The sequence below is a fragment of the Orcinus orca genome, chromosome 6 (assembly GCF_937001465.1).
Source record: "Orcinus orca chromosome 6, mOrcOrc1.1, whole genome shotgun sequence".
NCBI lineage: Eukaryota > Metazoa > Chordata > Mammalia > Artiodactyla > Delphinidae > Orcinus > Orcinus orca.
The window spans coordinates 114,647,189-114,663,362 of NC_064564.1; the positions used below are offsets into that span (position 1 = coordinate 114,647,189).

General features: G+C 47.7%; 1 protein-coding gene across 3 annotated transcripts in view; it reads left to right on the forward strand.

Moving 5' to 3' along the window:
• GPR107 (G protein-coupled receptor 107) overlaps nt 1-16,174 on the forward strand; it is a 75,394-nt gene that overhangs the window by 42,033 nt on the left and 17,187 nt on the right. Inside the window, exons 15-18 of one of the 3 annotated variants that reach the window (XM_033426958.2) lie at nt 406-462; nt 13,879-13,928; nt 15,168-15,251; nt 15,983-16,104. In XM_033426958.2, the coding sequence (XP_033282849.1) occupies nt 406-462; nt 13,879-13,928; nt 15,168-15,251; nt 15,983-16,104 (313 nt within the window). The remainder of the gene's footprint in view (nt 1-405; nt 463-13,878; nt 13,929-15,167; nt 15,252-15,982; nt 16,105-16,174) is intronic. The other 2 variants (XM_004269095.3, XR_007477731.1) reach the window with 2 other exon arrangements.

Here is a 16,174-nt window from a genome sequence, read left to right on the forward strand (position 1 = left end):
AGGTGGATTCTTAACCACTGGACTGCCGGAGAAGTCCTATCTGTACTTTTCTTCTTGGCTTCATCCTTACCCCTTTGTGAATTCCTCTATTCCTTCCTCACCACTCCCTTCTCCTCTTCTCCATTGTTCTGATCCTCTGAGACCTCTCTGCCTTCTCCACTTTGCTTTTAGAGGGCTTGGGGGTGACTGTGATAATTAACTGTCTCTGTGACCATTTATTCCATGAGACATTGATTGTTGTTTAGTAAAGTGTCCTGCCTGCGGTGGACAGCACAGCAAGTGAAGCCCAAGATGGGGGGGTCACAGTTGTCCCCCAGCATCTGTAGTAAAGAGAAACTTTATGGAACAGGAACGCTTTTGTCATCCCCTGGGGCATACAAGGCAGTTTCTTGTTTTTTCCACCAGGTGACAGCATGGGACCTCTTCAGCAGAGAGCAAATATGAAAACCGGAAGTCCTGCAGGCACACCAGGACTTTCGTTCCACCGTTCTCAGGGACATACCATTAAGAAAGCACCCATGTCTCGTCAGCAGATATCACAAGCCTCTGAAAGAGGGACAGAGTTGATTAGAATAGGGTGTCTTCTCGATTCGTCCTCTTTCACTGAACTGGTTTAGGCTGTGGGGTGCTTTGGAGCCAATCCACAAACGCATATTTCACTCTGAACTTGGAAGAGTGGTTATGCTTGTGACCCTTCCAGAAACAGGGCAGCCACGTCCCCACGTTTGAAGTCTCCCCTGCGGAGAACTCAGGGGCAGCACGCTGTGCTGGCACACCATCCTCGGGCACCTGCTTGGCTACCCCAGGACAGAGGTGAGGCGGCACGGGAGAGCTTGAGTGAGCACACTGCCCACCGCCTGCTGGTCCTGGAATGTTGCGGGTGACCCTGTCTGCTCCTCAGTTCGCCCGGCCTGAGATCTAGATCCTGGAGGCAGCTGACAGAGCAGAGGCCGTGGGCAGTAAAGTCTCCTGCGGGATTTGGAAGCTTTTGGCCGGATGGAGCCTGACACTTTGGTTCTTCTTCTTAGTCTCATGATTCCACTGACTCATTACATGACCTTGACCGCGACTTGGGCTTAAGAATGTCAGTTTAAGTGCAGTCTAGGCTGACTGATTGCAGGTGGGGGAAAGGCTGTTTGTAGTTGTTCTCCCTGCACTTGGGATTCATATTGCTTTCTTTTCTTTTCTTTTTTTCTTTTTTCTTTTTTGATAGGTAAGAAGTGGATTTATTTAGAGAGAAACACACTCCACAGAGTGTGGGCCATCTCAGAAGGCGAGAGTGGCACCAGGGTACGGGGTTGTCAGTTTTTATAGGAGCGGATAATTTCATAGGTAATGAGTGGGAGGTGTGTTCCAGCTATCTGGGGGCAGGTAGCTTTCAAAGAATGTGGGTGTGGATTTGTTTACTTCTTTGTGTCTAGATTCCTTTCGACAGAAGCTGAGAAAGTATAAAGGAAAACATTAAGGGCGAAGCTGCCCACTGTCCTTAAGTCGTGTCTTTGTCTCTCCCGTCACACGTGGTGGCTTCTCTCAGGTGCTCTGTCATTTAGTGTCACTGCCGTGCCACATCCTCTGAGAGGAGGCTTCGTTGAGTCTTCACAGGCACGCCCAGCTCTGCTGCGCTGTGTTTTGCCTTCCAGGAGTCACTGGCTGTTTCTGCCTTTGAGCCTGCACCCTTGTTCCCTTCTCTTCCTCCAGTGTCATTACCTCAGAGGACTGGACTGGGGAGACACACCATACACCTAATTAACAATCTCTGCTTCTGAGCATCTTCTTTTTTCCCCTTTTGTTTCTGAGGAAATTTCAGCGGAAGCCTTCTTCGAAATTTTAGCTTTCACGTGAGCGTCAAAAGCACTTAAACAAATGGTGATTGGCTGGTTGAAGAGGGTATGGAGGAAAGGCTTCATTCCCAGCTGCCGCTGTGTTCTGAAAGTAGCTGTGGCCTTGAGAGGGCAGCCGTGCTCAGGAGGGTCCTCAGGATCAGAACTTTTTTCATAATAAGACTTTCGCAGCCTTCTTTGCTGTTGATGTTTGCACTGATGGTGCAGAAGCAGAGGTGGGTAAAACAGCTGGCGCCTTGGCATGATTCAGGACGGTGGCACCGAACTGTTAGTGGCCGCTGCATCCTTCATTACCATCTACTTCCTGGGGGTGAAAAAGGCTCACTTCACTTAAGAATGCCTTGATGAGTTAGGAGAAAGTACTAATGTTATTCAGTCTGGACCCTTGGATATTTGTCTTTACCATCCTGTGTGGAATGGGACATACCCAGGAAGCACTTGTGCATTGTCCCGGGCTGTGGTGGTCATCTTGAGGAAAAGCGTGTGTGCAGTTGTTTGAGTTGTGAGCCAAACTAGCTGCTTTCTCTCGGGACACTGTTTTTATTTGAAAGAATGATGACAGTCCAACTGTGTTTACTCAGACCTGGGCTTTTGACAAACATTTTCCTGAAAATGAACGAAGTGAATGTGTCACTTCATGAAAACAATTTAAAATATTTGCTGTCAGTGATCTAATTTTCACTTGAAAGCACAGATTTTAATTTAGGAAAACTTATAATCTACCACTGTAAGCTTGACGGCTTCCCAGTTCTTAACAGACATCTGGTGTGAGCAGGGGTGATATTAAACAAATGTGACTTTAAAAATATTTTATGATACAAGTTTCAGTATTTCAGAGATCTGCTTAACTCAGTGAAACAATATTTTCTACCTGATCACTGCATGTTACGCAGTCATGTGTGAATAAAAGATCCATTCAGAGTCTAAGATGGACCAGTGGATTTTACTGTGACAGAGTGCGAAAGTTCATTGCTACAGGGACTTACCTGGTGGTGGAGTGGTTAAGAATCTGCCTGCCAATGCAGGGGACATGGGTCCGATCCCTGGTCCGCGAAGATCCCACGTGCCACGGAGCAACTAAGCCCGTGTGCCACAACTACCAAGCCTGCGCTCTGGAGCCGGCAAGCCACAACTGCTGAAGCCCACGTGCCACAACTACTGAGCCCACGTGCCGCAACTACTGAGCCCGTGTGCTGCAGCTGCTGAAGCCTGTGCACCTAGAGCCCATGCTCCACAGCAGGAGAGGCCACCGCAATGAGAAGCCCACGACCCTGCTCACCACAGCTAGAGAAAGCCCGTGTGCAGCAACGAAGACCCAACACAGCCAAAAATTAAAAAACAAATTTTTTTAAATTAAAAAAACCCAGTAATCTAAAAAAGAAAAGAAAGTTCATTGCTACAGTTTCAGATTCCCTACCTCACCTATCTTTAAGAAGCTACCATTTGTCAAGCTTTAATGCAGAATCAAAGACGACTGTTCACAGTTCTCTGAGAAGGCCGACGTCTGATTAGGCCCTATTTTCTTTATAGACTTCAACCAAAACACTCCCTCACTCCAGATTTGAAGGCAGAAGCAGATACAAGAATCCAGTTGTGTTCTATTAAGCCAGACGTTACAGGAATTTACAAAAATGGAAAACAGTTTCCCTCTTCTCATGAAATTTTTTTGAAAGTTATTTTTTAATAAGGAAAACATTGTTTATATTAACATGTAATGGATTATTTATTTTTGTTACTTTTAAATGAATTATTAAATGTTCTTGAAATTTGTTTCAATTTCTAACATGGTAAGTATTGGTAGACTCTACCCACATCAACACAAGCTCTTTGTGGTCCTCAGTAATTTTTTAAAAGTGTGAAGGGGTCCTGGGCTTCCCTGGTGGCGCAGTGGTTGAGAGTCCGCCTGCCGATGCAGGGGACGCGGGTTCGTGCCCCGGTCTGGGAGGATCCCACATGCCGTGGAGTGGCTGGGCCCATGAGCCATGGCCGCTGAGCCTGCGCATCCGGAGCCTGTGCTCCGCAACGGGAGAGGCCACAACAGTGAGAGGCCCGCGTACCGCAAAAAAAAAAAAAAAAACAAGTGTGAAGGGGTCCTGACACTGAAAGTTTGAGAAACGTGTGTTAGGGACAAGGCTTCTTGAGTCTGGTGGTCAGGATGACCATGAAGGGGAGTGAAAAGCCTGCCTGGTTCTCTTCTCCTGTGCCTACTGAGCCCGTTTCAGACTTACTTGGCCAAATTCTATGACTATTTAAGATGTCTCTTCATTCTGGGCAACTCATGGGGGGGAAAATGTTTCATTTGGATGTATTCATATAAACAGGCCTAATGAAAAACCCACTGATGAGAAAGGAAGAGAAATACCCCTGTCTGTTTTTATAGATAAAGCCTTATTGGAACACAGCTGTGCGGTGTGTATGCCTGTGGTTTGTGGCTGCTTTTGCGCTGAGGTGGCAGAGATCCCCGGCCCGCAAGGCCAGACGCCTACTCTCCAGGCCTGTATAGAAACAGTTTGCCGGCTCCTGGCTGTTGTACTGTTGTAGACATTTAAGAGATACCATTTTAAAAACCGTACCTACAGTGTAGTGCTGTTGACTGACTTCATTCTATACTGAGCACTTTGAAAATTATTAAGCTCACATAGATGTAAGAAATCACTGCTTTTAAGTATTTGCCAAACTCCAACTTTTGTATCCAGAACTGTGTTCTTTGTTGTTTGATTGGAACAATAGCTTTTGCATCTTCATCTGCTCTGGTGTTTTACCTGACCTGTTTACTCTCATGGGAATTGGTACTTTTCTTTAACTAGCAAGATGGCTTTTCGCATGGATCTCCTCTGTTTACCAGCAGGGCTTTGGGTTGTACCCTTCCGCCTGGCCCATGTGAATAAGCACCTCTTCCTCAGTTCCTGGTTATAATTCCAGGTTTGTCCAAGTGGAAACTAAGGTAGCCCCAGATGCACTGATGCTCTAGGCACTGAGGACTGTGATTAGGTTAAACTTGGAGACTCAGGGTCAAAAGCCTGGAGGGGAAGAAGGAGGGCAGGAGAAGGGGGAGCCTCCCGGCTGCACATCTGGCGTGATTCCATCTCCTCGGCATGGGGCTGGGGCTGGAGGTGAGGGTTGAGGGCGGTGCTCTAGGACGGGGTGCGGCCTAGGCAAGGCTGATTTCCTCCAGAACTGCCTGCCGTCTGCTAGTGTCTGCCCCGCTGTGGAGTGTAGTCTGTTGGGCTCCTGGCTCTGGAGCGCTGTTTCCTGATGATAGGAGAGAAGAGGCAGAAGAAATGAGATTCCCTTTATCCGGTCCCTCAGAAGATGTTCATGCTTCCTTTTGTCCGTGGGTAGCTAGAGCATGTACTTGTAAATCCACCTCTGTGCCAGCAGTCTGACGCATACCACGGGAGCACTGTAACAGTCCTCGGCTCCAGAAGGGTGGAGTGTTAGGCAGACCACTTTCTCTCCGGCAGTGTGATAGAAGTACTCATAAAACCTCCTACCTCTCTTAAGGCACGAGGTGAGGGGGCATATGTCGAGCTCTCAGAAGGATTCTGTCCTGTGCTCAGGGCCACTTCACTGAAGTGTGTGGCGACCCTCTGACTCTGATGTTCTTCCCATGGCATCCGGGAGTGCCTTACCCTGGCGTGTGCTACCAGGCACTTCAGGCGCGGGTAGGGGATGCATGGCCTTCAGCAAATTTTCAAACAAGTCTGTGACCCTAGGAAGGGTGAAAACCATAGCTAAGTAGACTGTCATGAAGAGAGAATGAGAGAAAAAAGTGTATTTTATGAGACTGGCTTAATACAGTAATTTTTAATTTTTAAAAAAATTTTATTTATTTTTGGCTGCGTTGGGTCTTCATTGCTGAGCGGGGGCTACTCTTCGCTGCAGTGCGCAGGCTTCTCACCGCGGTGTCTTCTCTTGTTGCAGAGCATGGGCTCTAGGCGCGTGGGCCTCAGTAGTTGTGGCACGTGGGCTCAGTAGTTGTGGCTTGCGGGCTTAGTTGCTCTGCGGCATGTGGGATCTTCCTGGACCAGGGCTTGGACCCATGTCCCCTGCATTGGCAGGCGGATTCTTAAGCACTGAGCCACCAGGGAAGCCCAGTGATTTTTAATTTCTTTAAACACCAAAACCTTCTCATTACTTGCCCTCCGCAGATCACACAAAATTCCCTCAGTGTCGTGAACCTAATCACAGCTTCTAATCAACATTTTGAAGTAATCATTTAGCCAGTGATACCGCCCTGAGTTCATATAATCTACAACCAAAAGCAAAGGGGCCCGTCATGTCCTCAGGCTGAGAACCAGCCTCATCATGGTCACATTACCAGTTTTTTATTAGGCCTTTAAAACATTGGGAACCTAACTGCCTGAGGGGTCCCTCCCTCGGCCACCCAGCGGGCCTGGTCAGTAATCTGGGTTGGCGGCCCACCTTGGCTCCGGGCGTGGTTCTCTGTCTAGGGGTGTCAGCACGCATTTGACTCTGAGAGTCTCGAGACAGACACAGTTGAAACCAGCTCTTCTCCATCACTGCAGTACTCAGGGAGGTCCGGTTCTCTTATTGAGAAGGTGCTGTCCGCTGTTAACCAGCTGTGTCTTTAAGCAGTGGGATGTCTGACTTGAATCTGTGCAGTGGGCGGCCCTGGGGCTGGGGGAGTCCCAGACACTCTATTCAGCTCAGCTCATTGTGGACTTCCAGAGATGGGACGTGATGGGAGGGGCTGACAGGAGCCGAGTCTGAGATCAGCTTGGCCCTGAGGACCCCTCCTCTAGCGGGGCCTTTGGTGTGGTTCTGGAGTATAAGGGAAGCGAAAGGCAGAAATTTGCTTGACTTGACAGTGCAAGTCTTCATAGAATTACTTTCCTTGTGTGGGATGGCCATCAGCCACTCTCTTGGGCCATTCTTGTTTCTTTCTTTTTATTAGTAATTTAAGATAAAATTTTGCTTACAGTAAGATGCACAGTCATTAACTGTTCAGTTCATGACTTTTGACCACTCCTGGGTCATTGATTTAAGTATATATTGGAAATGTATTTTGAACCACTTTTCACACAACCCTCAACAGTTTGAAGGTCAAAGAGTTTCCTTCTCTAAGTAGTTCTTCTTGTATTAGCACACCCTTCCCCGTACTTGCTGATACCTTCTCTGTGAGATGCGTTAGTGGAATCTCTTCTTAATGGAGGCCAGAGGGCACCCCATGAGCTGATCACTCCCCAGAAAGGACCCTTTCAGAACAGTGGGGTCCCAGGTCAGTGTGTGGCCTGGCTTTCAGGTCTGTGCTTGACCATGAACAGGGGAAGTAGCCCTGTCACCCGTACAGAGTGGGCCTGAGCCCGATGCTGAAGCAGGTTGTGGAAATGGTACTACTGAGAGTGAGTCAGAGTGAGTCTCCTGCCGTCCAGGCTTTGCCGTCACACTCATTTCTTTAATTTTTGTGCTTGACTCAAAATTCCCTCTGAAGCGTGGCAGGGAGGAAGCAGGAGAAAAAGGTGATGGGTAGGTGAGGGTGTTTTTAAGCCCCGAGGCTTTCCTTACTCCCGGGGAAGGATTTTCACCCTTTAAGTGGCTGTCGTGGGCCTTTGCCTCTGTGTGTCCCATGGACCATCCAGTATTGACTCCTCAGTACTGGATTGCTGGCAGCTCCTGGGCATTGCCCACACTCTGAGCCACCATCACATCCCTGAGCTGCCAGTGGATTACAAAGCTATGAATTGCTTTTCTCTTAGCACAAAGTGTAGGTGTTAAAAGCTTGGTCCTTGGAGGGAGGGACTTGGGTTTGAGCACTGGCCTCCCCACTTACAAGCTATGTGACCTTGGTAATTTACAAAACTTCTTCAGGCCTGAGTCCTTCATCTGTGAGGCAGTGGTAACAATGCCTCTTCCCTCATAGAGGCTGTTGTGAGGATTACATGAGATGAAGCATGAGGGGTGCCCAGGCAGATGCCTGGTGCGTGGTTACCACTCAATAGATGTGACCACCAGCACTATTGTTCTTTTCATTGTCACAGTTCCGAGACCACCCAGGGAAGACCACTGGGGAGGAAGGGGACGACCTGCCTTCTTGCCAGCCTGTTTAGTTACCCATTGGTGTAAAGAGGAAAGGTGAAAGTCTAGGGAAGGTGTGGTGTTTCCTCTAGGCCGGGCGCGTTCGCTCTTTTGCTACTGCGTCAGAGAACTGACTTGTTAAGTATATGAGAACCTGGGTTCTTCCTGCCTCGTGGGCACTTGTTCTGTGCTCATCAGTAAAAAGCACTTGCCAAAACCCAGAGTCATGGCTGTTTTCCTGAGAGTGAGTGGGAGGAAGAGGAATCCACCAGAGGCCAGCCTTGTAGGAGCTCCTGAAGCAGGTGGACCTGCTCCCTCCCTGCCCCGAATCCCTGCCCTTCCCCATTCCCTGGGAGGCTTTTCAGAATCCTTATAGCCAGGCCCAATTGCAGAAGAATCAGGGGCAACCTGGGCATCTGTCCTGAACTAAAGCTCTCCAGATGATTCTGGTGCTCACCGGTTAAGAGCCATTGCCATAAAGAAATTCTAACCCACCACTAAGACATTCTCCTCTAAAGGAGACCGATGCCCAGAGAAGGAAGTGGCAGGCCAGGCTAGGGCACACTGAGTTACGATGGTGCGGTGACTAGAATTCGGGTCTCCTGGCTCCTCCCGAGGTATTTTTCCTCTCATCTTGCTCATTCTTTTACCATATTTGCTGTTCCTCGTGGTGGGATCAAAAATAGCCAGCCCAGACGTGGTGAGCCTCACTCCCATGGGAGGCCAGCCCTGCCGCGGCCCAGTAAGCCGCACGCCTTCGGCGCTCTTAGCTGCAGGGAAAGCTTTTTTGGAAGAAAAGCAAGGGGAGGCTTGGGATTCCAGGCTGCGACGTGCTGCATCACTGCCCATTGCAGCACACTGGTGAGGTTGCGCCCTCGGAGCTGGTCCTTCTCTGCTCAGCGTGCTGACTCAGCATGTGCACATGGCAGCCCTGCTTCCAGGAGAGCCCAGGGCCACCACTTGTTCCCGTTTCACTTACTAGAGCCTGGACTCCTGCCAGATGTGGCAGCCACCACAACGCATTTGGTATTGGAAAACTATAAACAGTTGACCCTTGAACAGCGCGGGGCTTGGGGCAGTCGAACCCTCTGCGCAGTCGAAAATCGGTGAGTATAACAGTCACCGCTGTTCTTCCGTATCTGCATTCCACAAACCACGGGTCCCCTAGTACTGTAGTATTTACAGTTGGGGAAAAAAATCCACGTAAGGGTGGACCTGAGCAGTTCAAATCCGTGTTGTTCAAGGATCAGCTGTAATCCTAATACAGTCCTAATGCTGTAACATCAGACGTTCATCTAGTGCTTACTGTGTGCTGTTTGTCTTCCACGTACCGTGTCAGTCAATTCCTCCAACCAACCCTAGTGGTAGGTGGTGTTATTCTTGTTTTACAGATGAAGGAACTGAGGCTCAGAGAAGTTAGGTGAATTATCTGAGGTCACCCAGCTAGTAAACAGCACAGTTGGAATTAGAACCCAAGATGTTCAGATGTGCAGGGCCTACGCTGTTACTCACAACAATAAGTGAGCTTGCTTCCTGCCTTCACAGCCATGGCTGTGACTGGAACACCCATGTGGGACCCGGGAGCCTGATCCCACGAGCAGCAGACTTGCAAACGGATGTCTTTCTTGTGACTGGAAATGATGTCTGTCGTGACTGGTGGGTTTCGGGATCAACCCTGAGCCCTGCGTATTGTGGCTGCATTTCTTAAGAGTCAACACCGGTTGTTCCCGAGGTCCGTTTATCTGTTCCAGCACGTGTCCTGGGATGGCGCGGCATCGGTGCCCGTGCTGACGTTTCCTCGTGTTGCCTGGGCGTCATGTGCAGGCTCATTTTTTGACTGCTTCCTGGCCTGCCTGACTTCTCGGAGTGTCTGACAGGCAGCCGTGTGGTGCAGATCGCAGGGGGATGGGAGAGGCAGTGCCTCCCCGCCTTCCTCTGATCCCATGGAGACCTGCGGTGGCCTGACCCCTCTGCTTCCTCTCAGTCAGCCCTCCCTCTGCCCCTGATTTGCTTTCCTGTGATGGCGGGGGGCTCAGACTTCACCTGAAGAATTCTCTCTGGTACTCTCAACTTCATCCCACCCCTCCCTCAGCCACTAAGACAGGATCCACCTTGTTCCCTGGCCCGCCACTGCTCTGCCCTGTCAGACAGATCCCTTGCCACTTCGAGGAACCTCTACAAATTCAAGTTTTTTTTTTTTTTTTTACATCTTTATTGGAGTATAATTGCTTTACAATGGTGTGTTAGTTTCTGCTTTATAACAAATTATACATATGTTCCCATATCTCTTCCCTCTTTGTCTCCCTCCCTCCCACCCTTCCTATCCCACCCCTCCAGGCGGTCACAAAGCACCAAGCTGATCTCCCTGTGCTATGCGGCTGCTTCCCACTAGCTATCCACCTTACGTTTGGTAGTGTATATATGTCCATGCCTCTCTCTCGCTTTGTCACAGCTTACCCTTCCCCCTCCCCATATCCTCAAGTCCATTCTCTAGTAGGTCTGTGTCTTTATTCCTGTCTTACCCCTAGGTTCTTCATGACATTTTTTTTCCTTAAATTCCATATATATGTGTTAGCATACGGTATTTGTCTTTCTCTTTCTGACTTACTTCACTCTGTATGACAGACTCTAGGTCTATCCACCTCATTACAAATAGCTCAGTTTCGTTTCTTTTTATGGCTGAGTAATATTCCATTGTATATATGTGCCACATCTTCATTATCCATTCATCTGATGCTGGACACGTAGGTTTTTTCCACCTCCGGGCTATTGTAAATAGAGCTGCAATGAACATTTTGGTTCATGACTCTTTTTGAATTATGGTTTTCTCAGGGTATATGCCCAGTAGTGGGATTGCTGGGTCATATGGTAGTTCTATTTGTAGTTTTTTAAGGAACCTCCGTACTGTTCTCCATAGTGGCTGTACCAATTCACATTCCCACCAGCAGTGCAAGAGTGTTCCCTTTTCTCCACACCCTCTCCAGCGTTTATTGTTTCTAGATTTTTTGATGATGGCCATTCAGGCAGGAATGTACAGTGGAGAAAGGACAGCCTCTTCAGTAAGTGGTGCTGGGAAAACTGGACAGGTACATGTAAAAGTATGAGATTAGATCACTCCCTAACACCATACACAAAAATAAGCTCAAAATGGATTAAAGACCTAAATGTAAGGCCAGACACTATCAAACTCTTAGAGGAAAACATAGGCAGAACACTCTATGACATACATCACAGCAAGATCCTTTTTGACCCACCTCCTAGAGAAATGGAAATAAAAACAAAAATAAACAAATGGGACCTAATGAAACTTCAAAGCTTTTGCACAGCAAAGGAAACCATAAACAAGACCGAAAGACAACCCTCAGAATGGGAGAAAATATTTGCAAGTGAAGCAACTGACAAAGGATTAATCTCCAAAATTTACAAGCAGCTCATGCAGCTCAATAACAAAAAAACAAACAACCCGATCCAAAAATGGGCAGAAGACCTAAATAGACATTTCTCCAAAGAAGATACACAGACTGGCAACAAACACATGAAAGGATGCTCAACATCACTAATCATTAGAGAAATGCAAATCAAAACTACAATGAGGTGTCAAATTCAGGGTTTTTGACCTTAGTGGGGCTCTCATTCTTTTTTTTTTTTTGTGGCCACACTGCACAGCTTGTGGGATCTTAGTTCCGCGACCAGGGATTGGGCCCTGGCCCTCGGCAGTGGAAGTGCCGAGTCCTAACCACTGGACCGCCAGGGAAGCCCCTGGACTCTTATTCTTGACTCTTCCATCTTTTCCCCAGAGAGATTATTCCAAAATGTAGATGTGATTCAGGCTTTGCCCTGCTTGAGATGCTTCAGAGGCTCCCTGGGGCCTTGGCATCAACGAGGAGAGCAGCTCGTGGTCTGCGTCTGACTGAGTTTGGGGCTTTGTCCTCAGCCCAGCCGTGTCCCTAGCCTCTCCGCAGTCCAGCTGCGCTGAGCTGCTTTCTCTGCACCGAGACGTGATACCAGCATCTCCAAACCTTGGTATCTGCTCTTCCCCAACGTTCTCTCTGCTCGGCCTCTCCACTCTCGCTCCCTCCTGAGCCCCCGTCAGGCCTCTGCTTGGACACCACTTCCTTTGGGAATCCTGTCTTTCCTCCCTATCCCCTTAGTCTGAGTTGGGAGCCCTTCAGTTGGGCGTGGCCATGGCAACCATGCATATCCCAGCACAGCACCATGAAATCCAGGAATAGAAACATGCTGCTTCTCTCTGTTGGGCTGATGTTCCTTGTTGAAGCAAAGGCAGGAGATTCATTTGCCAGGATTTATTTCAGCAAGCAAAATTCAGAAGAGACTTGGAAAGCATTTTTATTGTCTAAATGGTCTGGTTGTTGGTGCTGTTTTTTGTCAGTTATTCACAAAGAAGAGGATTGAACGTCCAAATTCAAGACCGATTTGCTTGTTTGGAAGGGGCCCAGTTCTCGTAGGCCACCTGGTTTTATGGGGCAGAGTGCAGGAGCAGCTGGCCATGTCGCTGACTGCCGCCAGTGTAAGCAGAGACTCGCACGCAGAGAGGAACACAGAAGGAACGCTGGTTCATGCAAACGTGCAGAGTTTGAAATCTGGTGACGTAGTTATCCGACACTTCTGTTTTAACATCTTGACCTCGTGAAGCCTCTCCTGTCCCCCAGGCGGGGAGGAGAACCTGACCCCACACCCGCACCGCCCAGTACTCTGTGCGCTTAGCATTGTGAGTGGATGGCGAGTGATCCAGTGCCTCTCCTTCCCTAAGGGATGGCAGCCACCCCTGGGGCAGGCGCCGTGGTCACTGCTGCATCCAGGGGCCTGGCCCAGAGTCAGAGTAGATGAAGAAGGACGGAGAACCAGAGAGATTTAATTTAAAAAATAGCAAGACTGCCAGAGGGGTTGCTAGATAAGAAAGCTGTTGCCGATCTGCCTGCTTCATTTAGCTTCTTCAGGTGTTACCTGAGTGCACGAGTCCATCACAGCTCTGTATGTGGGTATTATAGCCTCTCGATTTGGGGAGTTAGAATTTCTCAGATTTTCTGAACCTCCTCTCATTGACACACTCGGTTTCTCAGAGCGGATTCTTGCAGATACTGTTAGTTGATAATCACCTTGAAGATTAATTCAGGATTCCAGGAATCCTAAGCTTGACTGCCCCCCGACTAATCATGAGCCAGAGGAGGGAGACAGAAGGAAGTCGCTCCTTCACCACCCACAGTTCCATTCCTAAAGGGAACCACTAATTAAATGTTACTGAGCAAAATTAATTTGCCTCCTGCAGGGAGGTTTATGATGAATGAAAGGATTGCCAGTCGGGGAGGGAGCCAGGCTACCCTCTGTGGTCATCAATATTTCATGGCCATTGGCGGTGGCAGGAAGCTAGCTGTCCTGGCTCCCTGACCTTGAGCAATCTTGAAGGTAGGGCAAAGCTGGGGAGGTTGTATTTCAAGGGCTCTGTTACAAGACACTTAGTGAAAACCTAAGTGAAATTTGCAAGACGCACCCATGGGTTAATTGAATTTATACCCTCAGTTAGCTGGAGGCTCCCCTGGATGGGGCTCAGGGACCCACCTGGGACTGGTCCTATTGGGGGGTGCAGCCCTGTAGCCACAGTGGCAGAGCTGAAATGTTTAATGATGGCTTTGGGGGTGGCGGGGGAAGAGTCCTGATTGGTAGTGTCTGCTGATTTCTGTGGTGTCACTGTATTCTCAGCGTGGCTGTTTAAAGCTTCGGAACGTGGAGTGGGGAGGTGCACTGGTTTACTGGAGCTGGGAGTCCCAGCATGTTGCCGCCACAGCTCCCAAATTCTTCCTGGTGACTGGGGGAGACCCTGCCAAACTGCATTTCCAGAAATACAGATGTGCCCCCGACCCCTTGGGCGGTACCCATGTGCATTAGACTTGGCCTCTTGACTGAGAGGGTACCTGAATATGATGGGCTTTAAGAATGAGAAAAGAAGTAGCCTCTCATTTTGTTCCTTTCTTCTCCCCAGCTGCCATTAACTTGGCAAAGCTGAAACTTTTCAGACATTACTACGTCTTGGTGAGTAAAAAATTCCTAAATTTGTAAGTAAGGTCAATTCATGGAGTAGAGCTAGTGAACTTCCAAAACACTGGTAAAAGCACAGGAAGTGCTGCCTGGAGCTGCGTGTGGGCTTCGTTTACAAAACCAGATGGGGGCCGTGGACGTGGGAAATTAAATATCTGAGTTACTTCTTCTTAAATTTTAGTTTTAAATTTGGCTTCAAATACTCAGAAAATTAATACATGCTTGATATTTTTAAAATGCAGGATTATAGGAACACAGCAAAAGCCCCTTATGACCCCGACCTTCTATACCCCTTCCCCTTTTCTTCCTCCTCCCCCAGGTATTATGGTTAACAGTTCAGTGGTTATTTTGCTAGATTCCTTTCTAGGCATATGCCACGCATAGCTGTTCCTTTGACTTGCTTTTTAAAAAATTCATTTACAAAAATGGGATCATATCTACAAACAGGACTGGAATGAACATGAAAAGTCCATATAAACGTAGCACCAAAGGCAGGACTTACTATAAGTTATTAGAGTCATAATTTCCTGGACTATATAAGGTATAGATTTCTTCTAGAATTTGCTTCCGTACTAGTAAACGAAAGCTTCTGAGTCATCTTCATCTGTGGTTTTGGCATTGACTGTCACTTTGCACAGTCCCCTGCAAGCCTGTCTGCCCTGGGTGCGGTCCCAGTGAGCTGTCCACTCTCGAGGGGTCAGCATGTTGAATCCTTTTCACGTCCTCTCTTACTAGAATGCTTAGGATTATTGGTACTTCCTCTGAGCGTGGACCTCAAACATTTGCAGCATCTGCTGAAGAGACTAAAAATCAATATTTTCCCTGTGTGGCTTTATTTCGCTATTACTGCTGGAAAATATTTCTCAAATCCTGGGAATAAAAAACTATTACCCTTTGGGGCTTGAAATCAGTGGGTTATGTATGAGAATTAGGCGACGAAGGGGTTACTCAGGAATTAAGAGCAACTACAGCAAAGTGTCCTCCCAGTGGGTGTGACTGTGATCAGTCAATATCTTGGTCACCTAGAGAAAAAGAAGAAATCCTTTCTAGTGTAACTAGCAGAGCATCTGTCTCTCTGCCATGTTTATTAATTAGCACTGTAAGTGTCAAATGATCTTCAGGTAATTCTGTTTTCTCTTTTATAGTTAATTTGTGAAAGCAGGTCATTGGAAGAAAGGGGTGCCATAATTTCTATGTTGATTTTATTTCTTGTTTTCTTTGCTCCTCATATAGATCGTATGTTACATATACTTCACCAGGATTATTGCATTTCTCCTCAAACTTGCTGTTCCGTTCCAGTGGAAGTGGCTCTACCAGGTATGCTGCTCACAGGGGACAGTGCCAGAGAATTTGTGTCTGAGGATGAAGTCTTAGGGTGTAACTTAAGATCGTTACTAATTTATTTGGCAGTGGCCACTAAGACCTTTTGTCTCTTCTGGTCTGCAATTAAGACGATATGTTTGTCCAGGAAAGCTGCTGGATTACATGAGAAATCTGGAAGTAATTGCATTATTGATTTTAGTTTTCAATTTTAAAAGTTTTTGCAGAGAAAAGCCTCAGGCCGAGAAAGACTTGCCCTGTATAATTAAAATCTAGATGAAGCCAGTTATAGGGCTTAGAATAGCTTGGAATCCAGACCTCCCTTTTTCTTGCCCATTATTACTATTTCAATAACAAAGTATCTTTGCAATATACTAGAACTAGTTTAACTACTAGGGTAGCCACCATATGATTTCGAGACTTTTTTCTGGAGGCTCTCACTTGGTGCTTTAGACACTGTAGGAAAATGTATGTATGTAATGAGCTCTTAAAAGATGCCAATGAAGACACTTAAAGCAAGGAGTCTCAAATATCATCTCTGGGCAGAATGCTCCTAGCTAAGGCTTCAGCAAATCCTCTAAGGAAAATGCTCCCCAGCGGTCAGCTCTGGCATTTGAGTGACTGATCGGCAAGTGGTCGGGGGGAGGGGGTCAGTTTGTTTAGTTCCACTGCTTTCTGAAGAACAATATTCTAATCCCTTTATTTGGGGGTGGTTTTAAAATTTGCAGCTCCTGGATGAAATGGCCACGCTGGTGTTCTTTGTTCTAACGGGGTATAAGTTCCGTCCAGCTTCAGATAACCCCTACCTACAACTTTCTCAGGAAGAAGATGACTTGGAAATGGAATCTGTGTAAGAATCTCCTTTTTTCCCTTCCCTCCCTCGCCCCTCACGTAACTAAGAGCAGCGTGGTATGAACTGG